Source organism: Trachurus japonicus, chromosome 2 (assembly GCF_045865225.1).
Source record: "Trachurus japonicus isolate A0001 chromosome 2, Traja_1.0".
Classification (NCBI taxonomy): Eukaryota; Metazoa; Chordata; class Actinopteri; order Carangiformes; family Carangidae; genus Trachurus; species Trachurus japonicus.
In genome coordinates this window covers 11,224,935-11,237,075 of record NC_140908.1, presented here as the reverse complement: position 1 = coordinate 11,237,075, position 12,141 = coordinate 11,224,935, and the positions used below count along the sequence as shown (strand labels likewise).

The 12,141-nt window shown below is 43.1% G+C and overlaps 1 protein-coding gene across 4 annotated transcripts in view; it reads right to left on the bottom strand.

Annotated features, from left to right (window-relative positions):
* LOC146990903 (FERM, ARHGEF and pleckstrin domain-containing protein 1-like) overlaps positions 1-12,141 on the bottom strand; it is a 52,772-nt gene that overhangs the window by 19,554 nt on the left and 21,077 nt on the right. For all 4 annotated transcript variants that reach the window (XM_085800999.1, XM_085801007.1, XM_085801014.1 and 1 more), the window contains exons 3-8: positions 7,582-7,686; positions 5,540-5,582; positions 5,348-5,426; positions 2,844-2,941; positions 1,420-1,534; positions 193-340 (exon numbers count right to left, since the gene is read on the bottom strand). In XM_085800999.1, coding sequence (XP_085657125.1) covers positions 193-340; positions 1,420-1,534; positions 2,844-2,941; positions 5,348-5,426; positions 5,540-5,582; positions 7,582-7,686 — 588 coding nt within the window. The remainder of the gene's footprint in view (positions 1-192; positions 341-1,419; positions 1,535-2,843; positions 2,942-5,347; positions 5,427-5,539; positions 5,583-7,581; positions 7,687-12,141) is intronic.

Here is a 12,141-nt window from a genome sequence, read left to right as displayed (position 1 = left end):
GGGATTTCTTGGTTTCCCTCATCAAACTCATCAAATACACAATCCAACAACTCCAAAACGCTCTGGTGGACAAGATCTGACCTGCACATTCACCACGCTATGAGCTAATGAACTATCCCTTTAAGTAGCAGTGGTAGACTTGTACCACTTTACCTAGTTTGCCCTATTTAGCATTTGTAAAGAGGGCTGTACCTGGAAAACCAGCACCCCAGTGTGAGCCACAGACAGGCTGAGCTTGGTTCCCTCTCTGTCCTTGGCCGGGTGCAGGCGGACGCCGTACATCTCCAGCCGCCGAGCGATTTCCAGCAGCTGGTAGTCCGACTCTGCTGGAGTCTGCCCACTGCGGAGGAGAGCGATCAATCAGTCCAGTGATTATCCATCAGATGACATGTTAATCAATCAGCAGGCACAGTAAAGGCAGTGGATCGTAGCTTGTGGATAAAGAGTGGATAATCAATATCCTTCTCCGAGTGGTGATCCTTCCTGACCCAGACCAAACTGACTGATCATGAATGAGGCAAAAAAAACAAAAAAAACAAACAATCTTAAAATACACACACAGTCAGATGGTGGTGGCGGCGGCCGCTGTGGGAGGAAAGAAATCCACCACAAAAGAAGTTTGTTTCCTCGCAAAATCTGAAAATAGCTTCCTGTTTCCTGTATGAGCTGTTGAATTAGCCACTTCCTTCCTGTGTCGGTGAGGGAGAAGCAAAGCTGGAGCCCACAGAGAGCGAAAGGGTGTGTGGTGCAGAGTGTGACCGTGACGAGTAATTAACAAGGTGGAGGTTTGGGGTTTTTTTTTTTTTTTTTTTAGGAGAATTAACAGTTCCAGGAAACACAGAAACACGTTCGTTATTTCTGACTGGAATGAAGTTAAAGCACTAAAATGAGAAGATAGGTGTGTGTGTGTGTGTGTGTGTGTGTGTGTGTGGTCCCATGGGTTCCAGGTTGTAGGTTTGCAGATGAGATTAAAGGTGTGTGTATGTGCAGTTGTGGTTTAAGAGATAAACATCAGTGCAATTGTGTAACGGGTGTGTGTGTTTGTGCATGCACTCTGGATAAACAGATAAATATCTCTGTGGGTCTGATTTACAGCTCTGTCAAAGTACATGTGCTATGGGTGTGTTGGTTTATGTAAAAATAAAGAAAAAAGACAATGGTTCCTGACAACTTCAATCTAAAAACTGATCCCCAGTCAGATTAAAGCGCGGCTCAGTATTGTTTTCTAAACGGGGGATAATCTCAACTGTTTCCAGGTAAACACTGCTGCTGTCTCAACGACCCACATGCTGTGAAAATCATGTTTATATTCTAAAGTACATATAAGCCTCATTGTAGTGATTGAATGTGAGGATTTGCTAAATTAAAAAAAAAAAATCACTAAATACACTAAATTGATTGCATCACACAGTAACTCACACATGCTTGCGGTGGCAGTCGGTGATCTTGTCTCTGATGGCGTCCTGGTCGGGCAGGTACTTGTTGTGCAGGAGGTGCTGCCAGCTCTGGGTCTCATCAAAGTCCCCGATCTCCGCTGATGGAGGGACAGAAGGGAGGGAGGGAGAGGGAGGAGAGATGATTTACAGGTTTGTTTGGACAACTGAGGAGTTTTAAAGGAGACATGTCATGCCTGCTTTTCACAAATTAAAATAGTTTCCAAGTGTCTTAAAGACATGTCTGTGACATGCTTTGGTCAAAATACCCCAAGGATCAAACATCACAGCTCTTTTCATCCTCTCAAAACAGCCCTGTTCAGAATGGCTGGTTTCAGTGCCTGTCCCTTTAAATGCAAATGAACCACTGCTTGCCCTGCCCCTTCTACCGGTCCCAGGTAGGAGTGGTATTATGCAAATTTGAAAACTAGTTACATCACTGGAAGATAACTGAGGGAACAGCTCGTAAAACCATGTGGATTTCAACCTATAGGAGCCTGAACATTACAGATTTTTTTGGTCAATTCTCACATTTTAGGGGCATGAAGGCAAGAAAACACCCAAATATATGTTAAAGATCTTCAAAAAGTGATATTTCCATAATATGTCCCCTTTAAGGAGGACATTATTATTCCTATCTGAGCCTATTGTACTGTAGATGAAGCATCTCCATCTGTTCAATACCAGCCGATAATAACCCTTCATACTGTACCACCCGCAGGTGCACACACACACACACACACACAGGCACACCAGCACTGATGGTTACCGCGGCAACCGAGCGATATCCTTTCACAGGCTGTGTGCAGTGCAGGAAACTGAATCGAATCCATAAATTCAATAAGTCCTCCAGACACGGTGCTGAATAAGAGCGGTCCCTGAGGTGAGCGCGGGCGGCAGGTGTGGAGATACAGACGGATGGACGGCTGCACGCTGTGTTCGCCTCATTCAAATAACGTGCATAATGTCAGTGGTTTTAAACATAAGGGAATACTGATGTTTTATGTAGAAGACGAGACAGAGAGGAATCATGGTCTAGTACTGAGAGGAAGCTCCTTGTGTTATTAAATCAGCTCATTAATAGCTGTTTTAATATCCTTAAAAGAAATATAGTACTTGATAATTGCACATTTGCTGATTTATGGTCAGATTAAAGCTCTTTTCCAAAACATAGCTGGTTTCATCAAGCTGCTGAAGTGATGGCAGACGTAGGTGGATTCATCCGGACGAGACAGGACATGTACAAAAGGAGCCACAGTTCCCACCTTCTACTTAGAGTTAAAAAGCAAATGACAGATGGATGGAGGGGTGTTTTCTGTTCTCTGACAACTCCTGTTTGATCACGCACAATATACACAGACCTGTGATGTGATGTAAAACTCGTGCGTATGCTGTGTTTGTTGCACTCACATTGGATGATGTGCGAGACCATGAGAGCGGCGCTGGTGTCGTTGCAGATGAGACGACCGCAGGCGAGGTCGCGTTTAATCTGCAGGGCGAACAGATACCTGGAGTGAAAAGAAGAAAAAGAAGAAGAGAGGGGAGGAGAGAGTGAAAGAGGAGAGCAAGGAAAGTGAGGACAGGAGGGGGTTAATAGGTTAATGCATGTTCTATAAACTTCACAGCTGACAATGCTGAGAGCAGTTCCATTACCACCAGTCTCCTGGCATTTCTCCCCACTCACACATTGCTGATGCATTGCATCTACTGACTCCAAACTATTCCCTAATTGAGAAAATGCCCTTTTCTGTTAATCATTATGCAGTCTGCTCCTTGCAGAGTGATCCGGCCCTCATAAACACAGTCTGACTGGCGCACACGCCCATGTACGTGTTGTGTTGCCAGGTCATGACGCTGCATTTTGCTGAAGAGGCGGAGTGAGTTGAGCAGAGTGCGTTAAGACAACTTACAGATTCATCTCAACTGCAGTTTACTATTACCTGACTGATGTGCCTGTGTTTCTCTTATTCCCTTTTTATTGGTCTATTTTCTTCTTTAATTGTCTATTTCTGTCCTAGTCCTACTTTTTTAAATGTATTTATTCATTTAATTATTTTTACAGTGGCTGTTCTAGTTTTATATGAGTTGTTCGGATATGCAGCAATACTTCAGTGACCTGTTTTCTGTTGTTTTTCTACAAGGAAAAAATGCATTCTTTACTCTTTGTAAATGTTTTAATACAATTGTATACATCTGCAAAACCCAATAAAAAAAGACAGCTGACTGATTCAACACAATCCTCTATGTCTAATAGAGGCCTGGCTGCCTGTATGTGCGATTAATGGCCCATATCAGCTTTTTATACGATATCCAATCCAGGCTTTGTGTAACTGTGTGATTGCCTCGGTTGTGGAGTTAATGAGGCTGTGGTGAGTTTGTTTCTATGTTGTTTTTATTTTTCGCTTCCACAGAACGAACGATGAGCAATTTCACCGTTTAAGAACGCTGCGTCGATTTGATGTGAAACACCGTTTCATACTGCAGCTTCACTATGTTCACATGAGTGCGTCAGCAACACAAAAGGGAGGAAAAGACCGTGATATGTTTCTCAAAATCTTCCTCCACATTAAACCCAGCCTCCGTCGTGTCAGAGCGGCAGTGTCCCGTTTTAATAAAAGGCCACTGACAAGTCTGTATGTGCACACATTCCCCATCAAAGGAAACACTGACAGCACCACAACACAGTCAGAGCTGAACAAAGGGAAAGAAAAAAAGGCTGAGCGCCCACTTCCTGTTTGATGCTGCTGGCACATGGTAAGAAAACATGAGATCAGTGGAATTAACCGTCCAGCTGAGAGGACAGATGAACTGGTGATGATTGTCTGTTGTTAAATCAAACACAAAATAATTCAGATTTCAGTCCTGGTTGATTCAGAGATGTTTACAGCTCCTGGTGGGAAACAGCAGGTGTAAACTGATAACCGCAGTAAACACCGGCTGAGCAGCTGTCTGTTTACGCTGATTTTTGGCGATCAAAAATCTTCATTACTTATTTGGCGATAAAACGAGTCTGTTTAACACTGGATTACATGCTGCATCACTCCCAGAGTGTGTGAAGGAGCGGTGGGGGGTGTGATTTCATGAAAACCTGCAGGATTAAAGTTTCCATCAAAGAGATCTCCTCGCAGATGAGAGGCACAGCCGACACTTCCTGCTCTGCTCTCGTCTTTACTAAACCCAGCTGGGCAGCTGGAGGGAACCGCTGCACCATGGGAAAATGTGGGAGGTCAAGTCTGTCTCCTATTTTTGTTTTGCTTATGTGACTGAGAAGTGTGTTTTACTGCAGAAATCCTTGATTATTTTACTCCTGATGAGCTAAACTAAACAGATCTAACCAAATATTCGCTGGTGATTAACGCTTTCTAAACAAGTAGACCTGAGGCGGTAGGTGAGGATCTGTCATGTATGACATCATCTAAACTCTCTGTTTAAAATATGTCAACTGTGTAAGACATTTCAGTCTTTTTACAGTAAAACTCCTTGTTTCCCAAAAGTGGTCATGGCATCCATCTCCTTTCAACTGGTTTGGAACAGCCAATGTTTTCATGAGCCTGGTTCCCAGATGACACACTAAACTTTCTGATTTGGGTCCAGAGAAGGACAGAAAAAAAAGGGGGAACTTGTTAGATGATGTGGCATGCGGATATTAATGTGTAACAAATGGAAAAGTGGCTGAGCAAGAACACGAAACACAATGCAAACATATTGTAGCGAGGCCTCTGTTCTGTGTTCGGGAACAGCTGCGGACCAGAGCTGGTGCTTTTTAAAACCCGACTGAAGGACTCGGACCATCTGGCCAAATGGAAAACCCAGAGCAAAACAACACGTCTTTAAGTTTAAGAAGAAGCTCCCTCCTTCTCTCTCTCTTTCTCTCTCTCTGCTAAAGGTGTGGTTTGAGTGTGGACCAGACCTACCGAGTCAGCTCCTCCATGAGCTGCGTGTGGTCAGGAGGAAAGAACTTCACCACGAAGCGCAGGATGGTGTTTTTAGGCCCTGGGAGGAGGAGGAGAAATGACGGGATGTGATCATTTTTGGCGGAAGATGTCGTGGATTATTTTCAGTGGCAAAGAAGTCGAACATTTCTGTGCGTGTGTTGAAATACTCACGTCTGATCTGTTTCAGTGTGGGCTTCAGCAGATCCAGCCACACCTGGAGATGAAGGATGGAGAGAGAGAAAGAGAGAGGATGGTTTACAACTGCAATGCTTTGATGACAAAACCAACTGGTCAGGTTTATTTTTGATGAGATGGAATAGAAACATCAAAATAGCATAAATATGTCAAATTCAAGTTAAAGGGATAGTTCAACATTTTGGCAAATTCACCTATTGCCATAATCCCTGTAGTCATAGCAGTAGGTTCATTACCTTTAATTGTTGGTGCAAGCTGTTTTGAGATCGATGGGGCAGAGACGTGAGCTGCTCAGCTAACGCAATGGAGGCTAATGGTTTCCCTCATCAAACTCATCAAATACACAATCCAACAACTGCAAAACGCTCTGGTGGACAAGTTGTGACCTGCACATTCACCACGCTATGAGATAATAACGTATAATTATGTAACATTACGACACATGAAGCAAATACTCCGAAATGTAGTTCCGGTTACGTATTTACCTCGAAAACAACTGTCTCCTGACGTTACATAATTATTTTATAGCGTGGTGAATGTGCAGGTCACAACTTGTCCATGAGAGCGTTTTGGAGTTGTTGGATTGTGTATTTGATGAGTTTGATGAGGGAAAGCCCGCAAATACCGCACGGCGTGCAGAGCTCACGTCTGCCAAGCTGATCTCAAAACAGCTTGCACCAACAATTAAAGGTAATGAACCTACTCCTAAAACTATAGGGATTATGGCAATAGGCGTATTTGCCAAAATGTTAAAATATCCCTTTATTAAATTGTATTTGTATTCATACAAGTGGGTTAGGTATGGAGGTTTGGTGATTGTAATAGAATATATGTTATTTGTTGTCATTACATCAGATTTGCTCACAAGTCCACTATAAACCTGCTCCTATGTCTGAGCTACACACTGACTGTTATCCTCCAGCTATGTTTTCCTTTATTACCAGCTTTATCACACACTGACGGAGGCTCTGCAGCAGCACAGAGAGACACCAGCATCCACAAACTGCAGTACACACACACCCTCTGGCTTTTTTACACCGAGTGAGCAAGTGATTACAACCAGCTGCTGTTTCACGAGACAGGTAGAAAGACCGAGCGCGGACGAAAAGCCTCGATGTCTTTAGATGTAGATGAAAGGGAGAGTAAGGCTCTCTGCGTGGGGGCGCGTGCGTTGCATGTGACTAATCACAACCTCTGAGTGCAGATTGTGCACACATGTGATTTACAGTGAGAGTTAACACGTGGGAAAGAGAGAGAGAGGGGGAAACCTGCTTCCTTCAAGCACCGTCTCAACCACAGGGAGAAAAATACTCTTGATTCTCGATTGTGCTGTAAAAACACTGTAGATGCTAAATGTAGATACGTGGTTTTTAAACCAGACAGCAAACAAGGAAGCAGCCTGTCATTAAGTTGTACCTGCAGGCAAATGTAATAAAGCAAAAGCTATTTATTTACACTGCACTGCACTAAAAAGAGTAAAAATATGGGTTTATTGGTGGGAATTATTCAATCCTATATTCACTTTTGCTGCCTGTCAATCTGCAAAAACAAGTGTGGGGGCCTTGGCTGCAGGGTGGCCCTTGGCTGCGTGTCATTCCCCCTCTCTGTCTCCCCATTTCCTGTCTGTCTCTCCGACTATCCTGTCAATTAAAGGTGAAAATATGGAGGACCACAGCGGACACGTCAATTAAAAAGAGGAATTTCAAAACGGATTTGAAAAAGCAACTTTAAAACAGTCTTTTAAAACACCATTTAGAAAATACACTGTTGGATTCCCAATGAATAACCAAATCTGAAAATGCATTTGGAAAAACAGAAATTAATAACTGAATTTGCAAACTGAATAAGAAAATACAACTTTTAATCATTTTCTATTTGGATTTCCTAATTGCATTTTCAAATCCGATTTGTAAATGGATTTTCTAAATCAACCTTTGAAAGGCATTGTCCCCTCTGGTCCTCCATGTGAAAAAGCCACCAAAAATAGTTTTAAAAAAACACAATTGTGTGTCTGTTACCGTCATCTTCCGCTGGTCCTGGTACTCCAGTCCGAAATAGTCTCCTTCTGTCAGGTTGAGGTGGACACACACCAGGTCGAACAGCACTTTGCCAGGGGAACGTTGCTGGAGGAGGAAAGGAAAAGAAGAGGTGGAGAGACAGTAATTAGATAAAAAACTAAAGATGCCACTGTCACACAGAATCTCATCAGAGGGAGTGCTGATAATCTAATCTTTTACTCAGGTTTTCTGAAGCTAGTAGAAGTAGCACACACACACACACAAAAAAATCAGATGCCATTTCCTCTAATGAGCCTCCCCACATTTAACGAGCTGCTGACCTTTGACAGTGATGTGAGGTCTCGGCCTCAGGTTTGGGCCCTAATGAATCGCTGGAGGCCGAGGCTCAGCTGGGAGTGTTCAGAAACAACCCGAACGCTCCTGGGGAAAAGTGTGCACTGTGGACTATCAGCTGTGTTTAATGATGTAGCTGTTGTACTCAGTGCTGGTATGTTTACATGTACACCACTGTTTTCTCTGGCTCCCGCTCCGCAGCACCGAGCAATCTCCTCTCCAGGATCTGGGATTTCTTTGATTCCGCCAACAAGTATGAAACACCGAAAAGCCGCGCCAGACCCAGACACGGGCGATGGAAGCAAACCCAAAATTAGCACTGAACAATTTTCCCCGAGGCGGTTCAGGCTAAATGGTACCACCCTGTCAGTCTGCAGAGCTTCTCCGAGACGCACCGTGCTATTACACACTCAGAGTCTGATGAGGCTTTCGTGAAGTTAATATGTAGTTATGAAGACGTGCGTTGCTGGGCTTTGACAGGCGCATGCATGCAAAGACACAGATCTGAGATCAGAGCTGTGTCATAATCATTAAATAAATCCATGAACAAAACGTGCACTCAGGATGATGCTGAGTGCTGTGACTACAGTTTGGTTTCCTGAGCATGCAGGAACAAGAAATATCAAACAAAAGAGATCAAACACACACAGTATTACACACAGATATACACGTATAGTATATGAAATACATGTTAAACAAGTAGAAGTGCCTCAGACTATTGATCTAAATGTTCATGTAGCAATACAAGCATATATTCATTAAAGGGATAGTTCAACATTTTGGCAAATTGGCCCTTGCCATAATCCCTATAGTTCTAGGAGTAGGTTTGTTACCTTTAATTGTCAGTGCAAGCTATTTTTAGAACGGCGGAGCAGAGTCACGAGCTGCTCAGAGCTATGCTACGGAGAGGCTAATGGGATTTCTTGGTTTCCCTCATCAAACTCATCAAATACACAATCCAACAACTCCAAAACGCTCTGGTGGACAAGTTGTGACCTGCACATTAACCACGCTATGAGATAATAACGGAACATTATGAGACAGGCTGCACAAATGTGTCAATGTGAGAAATTGCTCCAATTACTGAAATGTTTCAGGAAGATGTTATACTTGTGTTTTTATTTTATATTTCCTGTATGGAAATCCAATATATGCTAGATTTTTATGAAGGAAGTGTGAGCTGCTGATGCAGGACACACACAGGATGGAGGATCAAACTTCACAATAGAAGCACAGACTGTGGAGAGAGCTGAGAGGAATCAGAGCAGTGAAGGCCAAGTCTGTCACCATCTGGCTACCGTATGTGTGTATGTGTGTATGTGTGCATGTGTGTATGTGTGTCCATCTGTTTCTGTGTGGTCAGACTGTCTGTAGGGACACACCCACACACTGTACTTACACACACATGCACACACACGCGCGCACTCTAGTGCTTCCCAGGCCTCCAGAAACCCCGGTCACTGACTGAGTGTAGACAGAGAAATAATCACAGTGTTACGTTTATCACAATTATTATGGATTAATACATTTCACAACACTATGAATGTGTAAAATCAAATATAGTCAAAATATAATTACATTATTCACTGTTTACACAAAATATTTAAAGTATCTATTAATATAAGACCAAATATGAATCCCCCAGGGGAAGTGTTTGAAACATTCACGTCATAAATTGTCATCTATACCAAATGTTTACATTTATTTTAATCGTTTTTAAATCGTTTTTTTTTTTTTTTTTGAACATTTAAATTCCTACCAATTCAATGTTACCAGTATGATGATATGGTTTAGACATTTTTTTTGGAAGTGACGGTATTTAGGAATCTTTACGATTCATTAATTGTGGCGTTTGACACCACAATTCATTGTGAAAACAAGTAATGGTGACATCCCTAGTGTGGACCTGAGTGATATCTATGACAGAGAGACAGGAGTTTGGCTGACAGATGCCACTGTCATGCACAAAGCTCCAGGATCTCTGAGGTTTGGCCGAGATCCAATTCTGTGCTGCGGTAATCTCGGTTTAAAGGAGGTTAAGAGGGCGAAGAGAGGAGAAGAGGCTGGAGGGGCATCGGACGGCGGGAACAGACCCAAAGAAGAAAATCATTAAGTGTGTGTTGTTAGCAAAAAGTTGTTTGGAAAGGAAGCCCCTGCACAAAAGTCTGCTCTGTTTCTTTATCTGACAAGTTGCTGACAAACTGCGATAAACTCAACATTTATCTGGTCTTTAACTCTTGCAAAACTGCAGGGATGGCTTCATTCGTCACCGATCTCCCTGCCTTTTTGTCAACAAGTTTATCCAGCGACGGGGCAGAAGGTTGGGGAGCGAGCGATAAGAACGGGATTGAAGCCAAATCAAAAAAGAAAAGAAAGAAGAAGGAATCCGTACTGTTTGGAAACAGGTCGCAGCTGGTCACAGGACTTCTTGAGACCACGGCGGAATTCCAAGTAGGCAAAAGCAATTTCCTCCAATATCAGCAACCCCCCTCCCCTCCTTTACAATAACTAAAGAAAGCCTGAGTGAATGCATTAGGGAGAGATCCCATGTCACATTCAAGTAATGTAAGACACTGGAATGCAGCAGGAATGACACTGAAGGACTGATGCTGAAATCTTTCTATATCAAGACCAGTTATAAAAACAAAGGCTTCACGCAGGCCTGATGTTGCATCTTGTTTCAGCTGTGTGAGGATCAAAATACCTTCACATGAAGTTGTTACGTCCTATTTCTGTTATTTTATTCTTTAATTATTCTGATTGGTCCCATTATTTCATGTATCTGCTCTGTGTGTTCTGTAATTAATGTGTTTGTATTATAAAATGCCCAATAAAACATGCTCTTTGTTTCATTTTAAGAGTCAGACGACCTAAACCTCTCAACAGAGTTACAGACGCTGCAGCAAACCACTCAAAAACAAACACAGTAGCAGGGCAACTCCAGCGAGGTATGAGCTTCAGATTCCGGAGCTACATGCTATAATAACACTGTTAAAAATCCAAAAACCACATTTGAAGTTTTCAAGTGGTTTTGGTGGTTTTATTCCGAGCAGCGGCGTCGCACTCTCACTTGATAGTTTCTGTGGAGAGGGAGAGGAAACGAGAGAGGGAAGTGGGACCATGGGAAACGAAACCCTGAGCTGATCATTTACCAGCAGGGGCAGACAGACACCGAAGAGTCAAAACACAGTGCAGACCTCAGAGTTTACACCTGTACTTAGAGCTGTCCGAGACTGATGTGAATACCAGGTGTGAGCTGAGTCTTTGTCAGGTTTTCAAGCTGAATTTCTAAGCATATGTGACAGATAGTGGTGCTTTGTGTGATAACTAATAGAGTTGCATTAGGAAAGAGTGAAAATGCTGCTCCCTAAATGAAAGTGGCACTTGAGAAAGTCCAGTCTGTTCTCATGATCTGCTCCGATCTTGGCAACGGTTCCAGCAGAGGAAATGGACACCAGGCCGAGGTCAAACATGATATATATAGGTTTTGTTTATAATGAAATACAAGAATAAAAATAGTCCGGAGGTCACAGAGCGAGGACGTTAACGACAAAGCAACTCAGGGAAATCTCCTCCGCAAGTTTTACATTTTGAACGTTTGGCGGCCTAAAAATAACCTATATGTATTATGTTGTGTGTATGTGTGTGTGTTGAGATTCTTCAGCTGAGCAGAGCAGGCTGGGCCCCGCGGATCGCAGACTGGGGTCCTTTCAGTTCAAATCACAATCCCCTCATTCAGCAGCTTCCATCAATGAGCCTTTCTTAGTCTGCCAAAAACACACACTCACTTACACACAGGAGACAGATTTTTGGAGCACGATTATTGTCTTATCTAGATGTGGAATGACGCTTCACGAACCCCCCCACCAGACACACACACACACTGAGGGCCTTCTCTGCCGCATATGCATACAGTGAAACATTCACTGGCGTGTGCACTGGCACGCAGATCTGTGCACAATAAAGAGTCTGGCAAAAAAATGGTGAAGTCAGAATTTCCTAACTCCAACTCAAGACTGTAAACACAACCTGCAAAGGCCAAGGTCGCATCTTTAAAGGCAGGGTCCAGTTACACACAGCTGTCCTTACACCAACATGGCTCTTTTTTTCTTTTTTTTGAGATAATTAGAGGGCGAGCAGGTTTTAGCAGAAAGCTCTAACAACCAACTGTCCAACAGTGAACTGAGCAGGAATCTGGCTCCGGTCCTGGCGGTCATCATCCAAAAT